Source organism: Perca flavescens, chromosome 1, assembly GCF_004354835.1.
Source record: "Perca flavescens isolate YP-PL-M2 chromosome 1, PFLA_1.0, whole genome shotgun sequence".
NCBI lineage: Eukaryota > Metazoa > Chordata > Actinopteri > Perciformes > Percidae > Perca > Perca flavescens.
This window is the reverse complement of record NC_041331.1, coordinates 14,960,574-14,977,807: the sequence shown is the minus strand read 5'-3', so window position 1 is coordinate 14,977,807 and position 17,234 is coordinate 14,960,574. Positions and strand designations below refer to the sequence as shown.

The following is a 17,234-nucleotide window of genomic DNA, read 5'->3' as shown; positions in this document are numbered from 1 at the left end:
GAACTGCGACACAAACTGGGGGCACCAGTGACCAAGTGACACCACATCGGCAGGCAATCCATGAAGTCTAAAAACGTGAGAGAGCATAACCTCCGCCGTCTCTTTGGCGGAGGGTAATTTTGGCAGAGGAATAAAATGACCCATCTTGGTAAATCTGTCTACTACCATAAGAACGGCGGTGTTACCGTCAGAAGGGGGTAAGCCAGTGACGAAATCCAGGGAGATGTCCGACCATGGTCGCTTGGGGACTGGCAGAGGCTGAAGAAGACTCATAGATGCTTGGCGAGAAGTCTTTCTCTAAGCACAGAACCTCCCATCCTCCGAGGAACGTTGGGACAGAACGGCACCAACACCCACGTCCGAGGCGTCCACCTCCACCACGAACTGGCGATGCAGATCCGGCAGAACGAGCACAGGAGCAGTGGAGAAACTCTTCATCAGGCGAGCAAACGACAGTCCAGCAGACGGTGACCACTGGAAAGGCACCTTGACAGACGTGAGATCATGGAGAGGGGCAGCAACAGTGCTAAAGTTCCTGATAAACTTCCATGCGCTGAACCAAGCTCCCTCTTGCACAAGTTTGACCAAACTACTCTTTTTGCGTTTATTTTTTCTAACTACATCACAAGCTCCAGTTTCAAAACTCCCACCACCACCTTTGTCCATCTCTAACCCGCTTCCTACTCTGTCACTTCCCTCTGCCATCTCTAGTCCAGTCACAGTCCAGTCAGCCAACCAACCAAGAGCTCTCGCTCCCCTCTGTGAAACGTTTTTCCGTGTGGCTAATATTTCAACCAAACACAGTGCAGTGCAGCGTCAGTAGCGGACGTCCGACCCCCAGCACCTAGCCCTGTGGAAAATTTGCATTTCCTATGATGGAAAAGGCATTACCAATGAGCAGAGATGTATAGTAACCAGTGTTGGTCATCTTACTTTAAAAAAGTAATTAGTTACAGTTACAAATTACTTCTCCCAAAAGTAATTCAGTTAGTACCTCATTTACCACATTGTAAAAGTAATTAGTTACTCAGCAAAGTAACTGTGACGTTATCTTTTATGTTCTATAACGCTATTACTTTCTATAACATCTTCAAATATGTTAACATTAACTGATTGAAAAATAAAAACACTATATACAGTATTTTAGAAAATTTGGTATTTAGGATAGCTCTGAATGACTCAGACTCCACAGTGGACAGGGGTAGCATGTTTCAACAACATACCTTGCAATCAATGTGTTCAGCTCGGCCTTGGTCACCTGTTGCTGACCCAAAAAATCAAGCGTTGCTTGTTTTAACAGAGTGGCTCTGTCTCCTTCGCTGGAGCTCACACTAACTGCATTTGGGCTTGGGGTTGGGTTAGCAGCAGTAACAAGTGTTGTGTTAGCATGTGTTGATGTGAGGGGCTTCATAAGATTCAAGTTGCTTAAGGCAGACGTGGATAAAGTCTTTTTTCTTGGGCATAGCGTGCATGTTATATAAACATTCTTGCCTTTAATTTCAATGAGCGAGAAGTAGTGCTGGTACTTCCAGTTCGAGAACGCTACCTTTGAATTTCCCTGGCTCGTCGCCATTGTTGCTGTCTTGTGTTTAGTGGTAGTCAGAGCGTGCAGTGAGACAGCATGAGCAGGGCATCCGCCCAACCAGCCAATCATTATTTCCAACGGTGTCATCATCCCCACCCCTGTTCTCTCCAGGCAGCTGGTGTGTAGCCAAAGCCTGACCCCTTCACCTCGCGCTTCATTCAACCAAATTGTAGTAATGCGCCACTTTACATTCTCAGTAACGATAACGGCGTAGCAACAATGGGAAAAGTAATTAATTAGATTACTCCGTTACTGAAAAAATAACGCCGTTGGTAACGCCATTATACTTAAACGCCGTTACTCCCAACACTGATAGTAACGAAGTAGAACTACTCCACTACTGTACTTCAGTCAGTATTTGTTAATATGTGATTAATAACCCACTCTTATATCAGATAATAGTAGTTATAATGTGTGCTGTGACGTTAATGTACCTTTTTTGGGTTTATTTCAGAAACTTCCCTCATACATCCAGCAATGTACAGCTTGTGACTGCCTGTAATGCACCATCTTACTACCAAGTAAAAAGTTGAACTCCAACAATATGATATTCAAACTTTTGACTGCTTTCTTTAATAACTACATAACACAATACTTGTACTTTTACTTTCAGTACTTGAGTAGTAAATTTTAAAAGAAACTATGAACAAACGTACTAAGTACAAAAAATGTTGAAATTCCACTTAAGTGTGGTGCTTAAAGAGCAATTCCACTTCTACTCAAGTCACTTTTCTGATAGAGCACTTGCACTTTTACTCAAGTATGGGTCTCTAGTACTTTATACATGTCTGCCAATGAGTAGAATAATACTAAGTATTATTATAACCTATTTGGACCATGGATATATATATATAATATAATATAATAATTATTATTATATAATCAAACTGAATTAAACTGAATATTTATTATTTTTCTGATTAAAGCCCGAGACACACCAAGCCGATAATCGGCCGTTGGACAGTCTGGCGAGGTCAGTGACTCGAGTCTGTTCGGTGTGTCCCGTGCCATCGTCGTTCTGAGGGGCTGTCGGCCTTCATTTTGGCTGACCTGACATGTTCAGTTGGAGGCAGGGCAGTCGGGACTCACCCGGAAATGGCGAGCGGAATGAGCCTGACTAGAGTCTCTCAAAATCTGACAAAAATCTTTTAAAGTGACATTTGTTGAGCTGAAATGAAGATAGATTCAGCAACTGCATGGCCGGTTTCTCGCTTAAAATGTTTTCAGAAACATGTTTCAGTGAACGATTTTAGTACAATATGAGATCGTCTTCTGAACGAGCCGCCATGACAGTCTGGCTTTGAATTTCCGGAGAAAACAAACCCATGTGACGCGTTCGTCCAATCAGCTGCCGGTTTTAATTTCTTGGGCATCAATATAGAGTAGCGTCGCCTGCTGCTATGGAGACATATTACGTTTCTCTACTACTACTTTTCTGTCGACGGTCGGCCGTCTGGTTGGTGAGTCTCGGCTATTACAGTAATAGTCCTCATAATTGTGTCTGAAAATAAAACAGGAAATTTTATTTGCATGTAGTTAATTCCTGACTTTTGACAAAATAACTCAAGGTCCAGACCTGAAAAAATTTAAAAAGTTAAATCATTTGATTGTACAATACATCTTTACCTCTATTTTTATCTTGTCTTATATCTTAATCTATAAACAGTTCCCTGCATGTTTATGTATCAGTGTTAATTTTCTTCTAATACTCTATATGTGCATGTATATGTTATGATATTTATGTTTATGGTTGTTTCATTGAATTTTTTTGATACTATCTCTGACAAGACAAAAATTAAATCACTTTGCTTGAATCTTTAAAAAAAAACTGCAAACTTTTTTAACTTGACATACTGAATAAATTACACAATTTGCTCTTATTTAGAATAAGAATGACATCCAGGCAGGTTTGGTTAAGTTTATTTGAAAAATCATAATAAATAACAATGTACATAAATACTTTCAGTTTTATATCAATAGAACAATGTGACATGTCTCACAGGTCACAGGGACAGAAACAGCAATCATATGAGGGAAATAAACAAACCTGAAAACATTTACTCTGTATTCATGCATTAACAGTAACTTTGAATTCTTTAAGTTTTAAGCTACTTTGCAGGCAGCTCAAACTCAAGAGCAAAACATTTTCTTTCCCTTGTCATAACTTCCCTTGTCTTTTTTTGTCTCTTTTGTACATGCCAGTACAATCCAATATGATGTGTACAAGCACTATAAATATTAAAAGGTCCAGTCAGTGTCTAAATGCAGCAGTGGTGTAGTCTATGTGATACGCAGGTATACGCAGTATACCCACTAAGAAAGCTCCAGGATTTGGGTGCCGGGGTAGCTCAGTTGGTAGTACGGGCGCGCATATATAGAGGTTTACTCCTCGACGCAGCGGGCCAGGGTTTGAGTCTGACCTGCGGCCCTTTGCTGCATGTCATTCCCCCTCTCTCTCCCCTTTCATTTCTTCAGCTGTCCTGTCAATAAAGGCCTTCAAAAGCCCAAAAAATAATCTTAAAAAAAAGAAAGCTCCAGGATTTCCATATACCCTCTTAAAAAATGCCCAATGGCACACAAAAACATACTTTCCATTATATTTTTGATATATTTTGAATTATCATCTGTGTTTTTCTTCTTTACATAGGCTAAATAAAGGTATTTCCACCATAAATTGGTGAATAAAAGTTTTCTGAATGCAGGAAATGAAGTCTTTGACGCTCAAAATAACCCTAGGGGAGGACACCCAGACCCCCCACTATGATATGCCCCCCTCTCCCAAAGGCAGATTCTGGCCCATAAATATAGGCCAATATATTTATATAGAGTACGGAATACTCACTACAATACATTAGACTACACCGGAAATGCAGCACTACAATTTGAAATTGACAGTGAAACTAGCATTTTGAATTTTAAATATTTGTTCTATGCAGCTGACAGTGTCTTCTTAACCCACGTGCGGAAATCAGAAAATAGAGCAAATAAGTATAGTATACACATTTATAGCACTGCACTCATAATGTAGCTAACATGCTACATTTGTAGCTTTTTGTAGGAAACAGTTTCCTGAGAAACATTTAGATTAATTACATATTATGGCAACCATTTTGTTATATTTCCATTGTATGCTTGTGCAACTAAAACCCTTGTTTTCAGTTTACCTACACGTAATAACAGTAATCCCAGTGTTGTCTGATGGCCGTATCCCACCATGAGTTTAATGCCGACTGCAAGTTATGATTATGTCAGTTCCTCATAGCTGTGTTCTTCAAAATCACCCGTATTGCACTCTTTTCACGTCCATACTGTATGTCTCGTAACCAGCCAGAATCTCTCAGCCGTGACTTGAAGCCGGAGGTTTAGTAGCAGGGGCAGACCTTGGCTGAGGCTTTCCTTGAACCTTTATCGTGTTTCTTTTCTTGATGGACTGGAGCAGAGAGGAGAGGTAGACTGTAGAGGATGATGATAGTCAAATTTACCACCACACAAAGCAGCGCTGCTCCCACTGAGTTGGCAAAGCTAATGGGTATGGAGTGTTCAAGGAGCCAGGGGCGCCGTGTTACCATGTCTTGTTCCATGGCCTTCATCTGGAAGTGAGTGCCGAGGATGCCGCACACATGGAAGAGTTGATGGCTGTGACCTGCAGAGAGAGCAGTCGAGTCATGTTTGAGTCAGTCGAGTCATGTTTGAGTCAGCACAGTGACGTCACAGTAGAAACAGTAGTTGTACATTTCAAAGCCCTCACCACTGAGCAAGTGAGTCACTTGAGTGCCAACTGATTTCAACAGCATGAAAAAATGTGGAGGTGGTTATGCATTAGCTTTACTTCACAGTGTTTAACACAATGAGAATACATTTAAAGTATGTGTTTATGTGAATTCTGTGTTTCACAAAGTTTGACAATGTATTTAAGTTGTTTAAAGGGAGCTGTAAAAAAACTGCACTTAAAATCAGTATCACTATTATTGCAACATTACTGACTGTATTTACAGTAGGCTATAAAACCTAAGACTTTAAGTCCTTTACAAAATCTACTGGCACTTAAAAATGCAGAAGTTGGTAAATGGTCCAATGAACAGTAAATAACTTATTAAAAGAAACAAAAGATTAAACATAAACTGAAAACAGAATAATAATACAGAGGAAGATATACTGTGCATTTACCTATTTTTAGGCCATGGAAAAAAACTGTAAACACAACATTGACATATCATCATTGCCTTTTAAGGATATGACTTGTTAGAAAACACTATCTCATTTACACATCCACCAGATGTGAAGCAACATTTACATATATATACCGAAGTACTTTCCTATTAGCTCTGTTTTAGTCTCTTGAGGGAAATATTTAGCTCTGTAACTGCTAAGTGGTCCACTATGTTTACCAGTTAATTGTTAACTTTATCTGCCATTTGGTTATGAGCAGTGGGGTTTTCTTGCTAAACAGCTGACTACTGTGACTGACAATGGATCAAAACAGAAAAGACAAGCCAACAAATTAGCTGAAAGATGCTGCTACTCCTCAGTGTTCTAGGGAACAGCAGATGTTACTTCTCGGTGGGTTCTGGTTGGCACACGGGGCAAACAAACCAAAGCTTAACATGCTAATGACAACAACAAAAATTACTCCTCAGATCAGTCTTACCTATGTAGTCGAAGCTGCCAGGTGCCAGGCGCTCAGGTAAATGTGTGGCAAACAGAAAGCCTGTGAGGAGAGCCAAGGCGATGTGGTTGTAGTGGAGGATGTTGGTATCATTGTCTGTACAGCCCTCTCCTTCACACAGAAACACCTGTGAACAGATTTAACAGATGGCAGTGCTCCATTATTACCAATTTTATCACCTTCACATTTCTTAAGGAGGCATCAACTTCTTAACAAGTAACTGTTAGTGGTGCTGCCGGGTGATTTGCAACATGAAACTGTGGTTCAGTCTCAGGGTGAATTATTTACTTTTTCATTGTAACCGGACCAGATTCACATCATATATCATATCATAACTTGTGTAAATTTACAATGTGCAAAAAAACACTGAACTACTGCTAATAACCATAGACTGTTCATATTTACAGTCTATGCTAATAACCCTCGTCATGGACATTAACAAAAAGTCATGTATATGAAAGTGTAAGCATGGAACACCAGAGCCCTAAAATAATTATGACTTTCTATTTTAGTTCCTTGCTGTTTACCAGAAAAGTCATTCCAGTTAAAGATTTGTGTTTTAAACAATATGCAATATATTGAATGTTATCTGTGACACACACTGGAGACACACATGTATTTTCAGATGTGTCTTGTGTGAGGACATTTGTGAAGTGCACAGATGTGGCCCTACCCTGTAGAACAGAGGAATGTTGTCAAACAGGTATGGATAGGCAAAGGCAACAACACGGAGAAATTTGCTGAACTTTGGACCCTGGCTCTCAGGGAATCTGAAATAACAAGAAGAAAGATATAATTTTCTATAATGACAAACAATAATTATATTAATTAAATATTCCTCATGGTTACACGTGTTATAGCTGTGGATGAAGTTATGTGGAAACTTAAAAAAATAGTATACCTTACAGAATTCTTATATACAAGAGTTAAAAAAAAGTTATTATGCATGCACATATTGTATAGTGCCAGAACACTTAATCCATCTTTGATTTTCTTAGAGTCAAAGTTAGTGAGTCACTTGTTACAGAACACGTTTTGCCACTCTAAACTGCCCAGCTGAAACTACAATTAGAGTAAACTGCGAGGTCTGGTCCATGTAGTCACACTTAGCTAACACCCATTGTATTAAAAAAAGAGTTGCTCAACTCTTGAAAGTTAACAATGTTTATGGGATGAAGTCTGTCTGAAGACATGCTAATAATCACACATTTTAAAACGATGAGATTGTATTTATCTATTGCTACCATCATTTGAGGCACAACAAAAATAGATAGAATAGTGAAGTGAACAGGAGGAGCAGATTTTTAGCATATGGATTGTCTTTACCTCTTTACGGTGTCATAATTGTATTGTAGAAATGGTAAGCCAAGCCTGAAGAGTGGAAAGAGATGAGTGAAAGTACAATACATTAGCTACACCGAGCCAACATTAATCCAGTACATGAAGAGATAACAGTGCTAACTGTGTGATCATTGTTGTAAGTGAAATGGAACAGGGCTGCATTGCTACAAAATGGGTATTGAAGCCACGTCCCCCATCAAGCTTTATATTATAACCACAGTGATCAGGCAGGATTTAACTCACACAGTTACTCAGATTGCACATCACAAATATTTGAGACCAGTCACATGAAAATGCTGCCATGGATCAGGACATTGGAAAGTAATAATTACAAAACAAATACTGTACTTAAGTACAATGTTGAGGTACTTGTACTTGAGCATTTCCATTTTATGCTACCTTAGGCCGGTTACACACTGGATGTGTCACCCGAGCGTATCAGCTGCATGGCGTGTCCGTTTATATTTCGGCTTCCATGTTAACAGGTTAGAGCTTACACACTGCCTGCGTGAAATGCGCGTCTCAGGCGAAATGCGTGCCTGCTAGAAATAGAACTGACGCCTATTTTTCATGCAATGTTGGAAGCGTTTCCAGGCAAAATAGAATAGGAAAATAGGTTTATATGTTGTTTAGACACAAATACATATTAATAAATGACATGTTGATGTTTGACCTGTCAATACAGAACAAAGTACTCTGTAGCCTATTTTGCCGTCAATACTGCTGACGTTGTCTTTGCTGTATAAAATCAGTATATATTTATGTTTAACATGGTATTTCATTTTATCAATTGGAAACATACATGTGTCCAAACAAGGCTAGCAGCAGCAGCAGCACCGCTTAAGACACGTTTCTGGTGAGTAAAGACAATCCTTGCAGCCGCCACGCAGCTGACACGCAACAGAAACGCCACGCTCACGCCATGCAGGCAGTGTGTAACCGGCCTTATACTTCTACTCTACTACATGTCAGAAAGAAATGTACTTTATACTCAACTCCATTTATGTCATACCTTTAGTTACTTTCAGTATAATAATACAACAAATGTATTATGATATTTATGCATTCTGCATAATAAGTACTTTTACTTTTGATGATAATACACATTTGAATGCAGGATTCTTACTGTGTATTTCTACACAGTGTTATTGCTACTTTTACTTAGATCTGAGTACTTTTTCCACAACTGGACCAGGACTAGATTACAACATAACATTATCCCTTTTTACAAGTTAAACCAACACTGAATAAACACACTGGAGATTTGAGAATGCTGTATGAAGTTAAAAGAGTTCAATGTTACTGTAATATGCTAACACAGTAGCATGCATGTTAACACCTACTGAATGTTGATTTGCATGCTAAATGTACATTAGCATGTACATTTAGCATAAGAACATTTTAACATGCATGCTTATGTTCTCACCATACCTGGAGTAGCAGGCCACAGCGGTGCAGATGACAGTGTTGAGCACAGCGATGGTGACATAGCACTGATGGAAGAAGCTGTTCACCCACTTGTCCGGGAAAACATAAGCTGAATAGACGATTGCTGAACCTGCATGGGGACACATCAATAGTGCAAAGTTGTAAACTTTAAAACTGTATATTTTATTTCAGGAAAAAGTATCTTTACACTCCAGTTTGAGGGATTATCATTTATGATATTTGTCCACCACTATACAATATATATATATATATATATATATATATATATATATACAGTGGGGGAAATAAGTATTTGACCCCTTGCTGATTTTGCAGGTTTGCCCACTTACAAAGAATGCAAAAATCTACAATTTTAATCATATGTACATTCTAACAGTGAAAGACAGAATCCCAAAGAAAATTCCAGAAAATCACATCATATGAATTTATTAAAATTGATAACCATCTGATGAGGAAAAACAAGTATTTGACCCCCTGGACAAACAGCAAGTATTCTGGCTCCTACAAGCCAGTTAGTCTTTCTTTAAGACACAGCCCCAATCCGAAACCAATTATCTACATCAAATACACCTGCCTCACCTCGTTACCTGTATAAAAGACACCTGTCAACACCCAAACAACCAGCATCCAACTTCACCACCATGGGCAAGACCAAAGAGCTTTCTACGGACATCAGGGACAAGATTGTTGATCTGCACAAGGCTGGGATGGGCTACAAGAGAATCGGAAAGCAACTTGGAGAGAAAAGATCAACTGTCGGTGCAGTTATCAGGAAATGGAAGAAGCACCACACCACCGCCAACCTCCCTCGGTCTGGGCCTCCACACAAGATCTTGCCTCGTGGGGTGTCCCTGATCATGCGAACGGTGAGGAATCATCCCAAAACCACAAGGGGGGGAACTGATGAATCAACTGAAGGCAGCTGGGACCACAGTTACAAAAAGAAACGGTTGGTAACACACTACGCCGTCATGGGTTGAAATCCTGCAGCGCACGCAAGGTCCCCCTGCTCAAGAAGAAACATGTACAGGCCCGCATGAAGTTCGCCATTCACCACCTGGACGACTCAGAAGAGGCCTGGAAGAAGGTGATGTGGTCAGATGAGACCAAAATAGAACTTTTCAACTTGTTGTGTTTGGAGGGCAAAGAACACAGAGTACAACCCAAAGAACACCATCCCCACCGTCAAGCATGGTGGTGGCAACATCATGCTTTGGGGGTGCTTTTCAGCCAAGGGGACGGGACAACTCCATCGTATTGAGGGGAGGATGGACGGGGCCATGTATTGTGGAATTCTGGACCGACATGTCCTTCCCTCAGTGAGAGAGCTGAAGATGGGTCGAGGATGGGTGTTTCAGCACGACAACGACCCTAAGCACACCGCCAAAGCAACAAAAGAGTGGCTGAAGAAGAAGCACATCAAGGTTCTGGAGTGGCCTAGCCAGTCTCCAGACCTGAATCCGATTGAAAATCTTTGGAGGGAGCTTAAAATTCGAGTTGCCAGGCGACAACCTCGAAACCTGAATGATTTGGAGGCTGTCTGCAGGGAGGAGTGGGCCAACATCCCTGCCGAAATGTGCACAAACCTTGTCACCAACTATAAAAACCGTTTGACATCTGTGCTGGCCAATAATGGCTTTTCTACAAAATATTAACATGCTGTTTGTCCAGGGGGTCAAATACTTGTTTTTCCTCATCAGATGGTTATCAATTTTAATAAATTCATATGATGTGATTTTCTGGAATTTTCTTTGGGATTCTGTCTTTCACTGTTAGAATGTACATATGATTAAAATTGTAGATTTTTGCATTCTTTGTAAGTGAGCAAACCTGCAAAATCAGCAAGGGGTCAAATACTTATTTCCCCCACTGTATATATACAGTCATGTACAGTCAGAGATTGGCATGGGGTACTTTCCATGAGATCATCTCTCAGTGCAAATCAAACCAGCTATTAGGCTAACTGAAATAAAACCATGCCAATCTGTAGGTATGGTGAAGGGTATGTGATGATGTGGGGCTATTTTAATTCCAAAGGCCAAGGGAACTTTATCAGGATGCATAGTATCCTGGAGCCATGAAATAACTGGCCTTTAAAAATAAAAAACTGCCTGCCTCTCTGGGAATTTAACATAGGGGTGTACTTGCTTATGCCCCCTGTATATTAAGGAAGAAAGTTGTTAAGTTACTGACAGATGTCTGGAAGAGCTCAGTGTATGAAAGAGAACCATGGACAGAGTGGCAGTGAACCATAAACACTTACCCAGGCTGTAGAGACTGAGGGCACCATAGTCGAAGAAGAAGCAGATGTGGCGTGCCCGCGTCGACATGCTGCTGAAGGTGTGAGCACAGCTCGACGCCAGCGGATAAATGCAGCAGGTGAGCAGGAAGATCACAAGAGGCCAGATGAAGGAGTCCTGCCATGCTGTCTGCATCAGCACCACCGTCACTACTTTCCATAGGAAGTACCTGCCAGGAGAAACGGGTCACATTAAGTTGATTAGATTGGATGCAGCAGCACTGATTTTTGTGTGTCTTTAGTCCCAACTAATTGTAATTTCAAATCACTTAGTTTTGGCGCTTGATCATTATATCAATTGTCAAGCAATTTGCACCATACATAATACAAAAAGTGTGTCCAAACATACAGAGGACTGACATATGAAAGGAAAAACCTGTGTAAATGAGTGGAGAAACATAACAGATACTTCCATACAGGACACAAGGGGCCACTGAATCATTTCTTATGTGAATCTCATGGCCTTCACAGTCACACATATGAGAGATTTTGGAGCTTGTTTTTTTCCTTAATTTGTCACCCAACTGTAGATTTATACAGCCAAGAGGAGGTATGTAGCCTCTACCCTTTGATCAAGTGAATGAGAGAGAAAGTCATTCATTGTCTTTAAAAATGGTAACATCCTTACATGTGAATAGAGGAGCAAAACACTGTTCAGTGGGCCAATTGTGACTTCTGGTGGCATGAACTTATTAAGATGTAAAAATGGACAAAGTACGTAAAATTAGAAAGTAGTTAATGTTCTTGCAGCCAAAGCTAAAACAAGCACACAACTGATCAGTTTAATTAGTTTTTACTACTTGAATGATTATGCTTATTCATTCATGATAATTATCCGTAACACTGTAGTAGTATCACTAGTAGTATCGCTGGAATATTTACATATGAGATCATAAAGGAGTAGATGAACATTTTGTATATTATTTGAACATCATAGTTACAGCACCTAACTTCCCATATAACCACAACTTAAAAAAAGTCATTTTTACGTTTCAGATGTTAATTGGAGAGAGCCATGCTAGCTGTTTCTCTTGCTGACAGTCTTTATACTAAGCTAAGCTAACTGCCTCCCAGCTCTAGCTTGTATTTCATGCACAGAGAGTGGTGTCCATCTCTTCATTTAAGTTTCAGCAAGAAAGCAAGTAAGTGTATTTCCTATTATTTAACTAACCCAAACAAACTGGAACATCGAAGCAGCTAAATCATTAAGCCAGTCAGAGAGAGAGAGCGACGGAGCAAAACTACAAAATACCAGATGTATAAACCTCCTGTAAAGTGTCTAATTACTTTCTCCACCAGACTTAAAACTTAAACAGAATGCCAACAACATCAGACATACTGTACATATAGTACATTATATATATAGTCAAAACCAAGACGTTCATGATTAAGTATCACTCAATTAAATTGTAACAGCTAACAGTTCTACACAAAAACCTCAATCTTAGCAGGAGGCTATAGTTTGCTTTGTGTATTTGTTTTCCACATCTCAGTGCATCTCATTAACAAATCAACATTATTTGTGCTTTTCCCCATCACTGAGCAGTTAACTAATAGAGGCAACTCATATGAAAGCCTCGAGCACAGATCTGCTCATTACCGGCGTGACTGTAGGTCTCCGCCGAGCCCCAAGACACAAATACCCATGTGGCCTTAGCATAAGCACACACACACACACACACACACACACACACACACACACACACACACACACACACACACACACACACACACACACTTTTTTTCCTGGACTATGCAACTGGCATTTTATTTTAGCAAGGAGGAAGTGCAGCGTGAATCATGGCACCCGCAGCCTCTGTAGTAATGTTGAATCATGAGACCTAAAAACACACATATGCATATAATTAAAAAAAAAATGTATCAGTTGAGTTTTGGATGGATTGTGATGCAGTGCTTGTCAAATAGAGAGGATACACTAAACTTGGGGAGGAAGCTGAGGAGCCAAAATGTTGCTTTTATGGAGCTCCAGTTAGAAAGACAGAAAGAGGTGCAGTAGACAGATATGTAAATTATTATAATTCTTTCACTTGCTATCTATCTTCCTCTTCAGCTTTTTAGCCTATCTGTCTGCACATACAGGTGTTGCATCTCTCTCAATACACTATAACAAAAGCTGAGAAAACTCTAAGAAATAACCCTTACCCTAACCCTAAGGCAACTAGCTGCAAAGTCTTCTTGAGTTCCCTCAATTTTAGGGCCAGCTAGTTTTTTTGTCAACTCAGTTTAAGACGTTCTACTGTTTGTTTCATCAAACATTGAACGTTAACATTAACTCTAACTCTCAAGTTATCAGATAAAGTTTCAAGTTATCTGAACAAAATTTCATATAACTTGAAAGTTTGAACAAACTTTTTAAATTAAGTTGAGCCAACAAGTGTTTAGATCTGTTGTCACTACTGTAGCTGCTAGGACTGGCCTTTACTGTACAGTAAAAGGCCATTGACAGGGAGGCACTGCAAGAGGTCTAGAGACATGGTTGCCAGGATGTTTGATTTTAAAACAAACCTGTCTGTGTAATCCTTCTCATATTAGTTGAGTTTGTGAGTCCCGTGAGTGATTTGGCTCTACAGTTTCCACAACAATTTTATTACTATGTTAAGTGCACTGCTCGTCTGGCATCTGTTTAACTCCTTCAAGAGTGCATTTATGGTAATAAATATACACTGGGATGTATTTACATCATACTAAGCAAACAGATATTGTAACTCTGGATAAATTGAATGATAGTCTTTAGTCAGTAATGTGCCAGAACTGATATAATTAACCTTTAGTCTTTGAGTCATAGTAGGTAGGTTCAGCATAATAGAGCTATGAATTCAGAAAATGTCTATAAAACCACACAATCGTATTCTGGATTACTCTGACCTACACGTTCTACAAGCTGTGCAAGATTCCTTTTACCTTTGAGCAGGACAAAGAACACCTTGTGACTGTTATGAAAACAAAAACAATTGAAAGTGCCCTCAGGTGTATCACTTTGTGTTGTCAATCTATGAAACACGACAGGTAGCAAGCATGTTTATGAACCTTAAATCTTCCGATGCATTGCAGCAAAAAATAACAATTGTCAGCTGTACCAGGTGGGCAAAAAGTGAGTCCAGATGTTGAGTGTCTCATTGGTCAGCTGGAAGAGGCTCAGGATGCAGTCAGTGGCGGAGCTGCGGGGGTGTCGGTAGCCAGAGATTATGCTGTCCTCATGGAAAACCTTGAGAAAGAAAAATCTTGGTTAGTCCTCAGCCAGTTTGAAAACTTTGTGAAACCTATTTTTTTACGGCTCTGGAGGTAAAAGAAGTCTCTCAACAAACCATACAAGGTTATTCTTAGTGGACCAAGTGTTGCATGTTTCGCAGGATCCCCCCAAGGTGTCCCAAAATAAATTTGAGGGGTCACAATATAATTAAAGGTATAAGAAAGTGGTCATGTTTGTTTTTGTGTAGTCTTTATCCTTGACGTTTCACTTCTGTGATTGCTCCGTTGCCGCAGGAAAATCCGCCAGATTTCACTCATTTAGGCCGGATATCTGTTGCCTTGGGCACGTTTTCCTCCCATCCCCGAATGCGATGTGGAGTAGCCAGACTCTCCTCCAGTGCGCTTTGGAGGAGGGTCTGGCAAAGGGAAAGGTGAAATACTGGAACCTTTCACCTTGTAAGGCTTCTAAAAATCTAAAAAGGATAAATCACCCTTTACCCTTACAGAGGATCAATCTTTTTTTTCTCATAAAGTGAAACATGAAAAGTGTAAATAAGTCAAAGTATGACTGTGAGCAAAATTAATTAACTTTTTTTTACACTTTTGACTTAAAGTTTTCTCCATTTTGTTATTTTATATTTACCTAACCTACAGTCAACCTCCTCCTTAGTCCAGCTCAGTCTGACTGTGTGAAAGCTGAAATGTCCAGTACTAAATACAGCGAAGAAGAACTTACTTTGGGCACTTGATTGATGGTGAAGACTCGTGGTAATTTGATAAGGCTGAGCATGGCTGCTGGCTGCTGCTGGCTCCTGCTGCTTCTGTTGCTGTTCAGGAGGAGAGCTGAGGCCGCTGGTGAGGGTGTGCCTCCTTTATAAGGTTTGTGTTGCTATGTTGCCCTCAAGGTTTCTCCCCTTCATCTCCTCCCTCTTCACACCTAGCGAGAATATAGTGTACCTGTGCCACTCCTCCTGCTGCTGTCTCTCTGGAGGTGGAGAGTATGTGCACACAAGTGCATACTCTCTCTCTCTCTCTCTCTCTCTCTCTCTCTCTCTCTCTCTCTCTCTCTCTCTCTCTCTCACACACACACACACACACACACACAAGAAGAAGACAAGTTTTTCAAGATCAAAACCTTGCATTCATTCTTTTTCACCCTGACTGCTGTTTCCAAAACAAAGCTTTTCTTTTTGTAATTGCGTGACATCACAAAGAGACGACAGTCAAGCCAGTAAGGCAGGTTTCAGTAAAAAAAAGAAGAATCGCCCACCAGCTGTGATTGACAATAATGTAACTGAGGCTAATTTTTTCAGCTATTTTCCTGCCAGAAACTGTGCAGCAGACAAGTAGCTTAGCTCAACGCTGAACACAACAAGTGCTATCTGGGTTTCAGCCAGTCCAGATAAGGTGCGACATCATGAATGAAGGGTGTAAATCGGTCTGGCAGAAAAGTCAACAGAGTTCCTTTCATGCCACTTTCTTGCTCCTCTCCTGGTTTAACGGACATGTCACCAACTGGCCACACAGACCGCCGTCAACCGTCACACCCAGCAAATACGGCCGGCCCAGCCTGAGCCCTGCAGGCCTGTTATCTTGTTTAAACTCTAGAGCAATGAAAGCAAACACGTCTCACTGCCACCGCATAACTGGGACGTGGAAAAGCAGGAGACGATGTTTGTGGTTTGTTTGACAGTTTGCACATGTTACAAAGAAAAAAGAAAAGTCTATTACAATTATTTTGGTATGATATATTTTTACTTTGGTGACATCACTTTATACAGAAGCTGTTTTGTTTTGAGCTCAGTAATCTATAACAGAGCGTCATGCTAGCTTAAATTTAATCACAAAAGACAAGTTAATGCTTTATCCCAAAGGCTTGATGGAACACCCAAATGACTCTGAAATGCCTAATCCTCAATATCAAGCTTCTGTTTACAAGTCCATTCAAATGAATCCAGACCAAGTATATTTAAAACATACACATTTTGTCACAATGTTTCTTTAAATTCTTTGATTTTGTTACGCCAAAGAAGTCAGCTCTAAGTTCAAGCACATCTCCAAACCATCAGCCTTGCTTTCAGTGAAACCACTTTCAGTAATCCACCATGTTGTGTTTTCAGATGCAGTCAGAACAACTGTGAAAGTGTGATGAACTAATAACATGTAGTACAGCAGAGCACCTTGGGATCTCATTCAGCTCTGTCTCTCAGAGGAGCAGAGCTGCAGTCAGAGCAACACCACAGCTTTAGAGCCAAAGAAAATAAACAAACAGGTGATGCACATCTGACTGGAAGTTAGTTTGGTTAGCTTTGAGTCAGTTAGTTTATAGGTAAGTCATTAAGACTTCCAGTGGCAACAGTTTAAACAAAGTCAAGTGCAGAGGGTTAGGCCCCAAGAGAGCCAAGAGCACAGAAAACAAGGTCAAGCGACAACAACAGTTATTTGTAAGAATATGGTGAAAAAACAAACAAATTATACAACGAGAGGGAAATCACAGGGGTCTCTGTTGAGATAAACAGATTAAAATACCCTCTTAGTTTTATTGTTATGTAAAAGGTGAATTTTAATTTTAATTTTTATTTTGGTGTTCAGTATAAAATACTTACCACACTTCCTTTGGTAAGTAACTGAACACCAGGCTGAAAAATAGTGTTCCGTTGCCCTCTGTGGTTGAAAGTTTCAAG

The 17,234-nt window shown here is 40.1% G+C and overlaps 1 protein-coding gene across 1 annotated transcript; it reads right to left on the bottom strand.

The window, feature by feature from the left end:
• Nucleotides 1-297: 297 nt before the first annotated feature.
• Nucleotides 298-15,340, bottom strand: paqr5b (progestin and adipoQ receptor family member Vb). The gene is made up of 9 exons (XM_028600299.1): nt 15,287-15,340; nt 14,439-14,566; nt 11,305-11,510; nt 9,024-9,150; nt 7,578-7,622; nt 6,925-7,021; nt 6,234-6,378; nt 4,966-5,228; nt 298-486 (listed from the first exon to the last, which is right to left on the bottom strand). The coding sequence occupies exons 1-9, from the start codon at nt 15,338-15,340 to the stop codon at nt 298-300; spliced, it is 1,254 nt and encodes a 417-aa protein (XP_028456100.1).
• Between the last annotated feature and the right edge of the window lie 1,894 nt (nt 15,341-17,234).

Coding starts and splice junctions, on each gene's coding strand:
- paqr5b (XM_028600299.1), bottom strand. CDS start 15,340: ATGCTCAGCCTTATCAAATTACCACGAGTCTTCACCATCAATCAAGTG. Junction 14,567..15,286: donor CCATCAATCAAGTGCCCAAA/GTAAGTTCTTCT, acceptor TTCTTTCTCAAG/GTTTTCCATGAGGACAGCAT. Junction 6,379..6,924: donor ACATTCCTCTGTTCTACAGG/GTAGGGCCACAT, acceptor ATCTGTTCACAG/GTGTTTCTGTGTGAAGGAGA.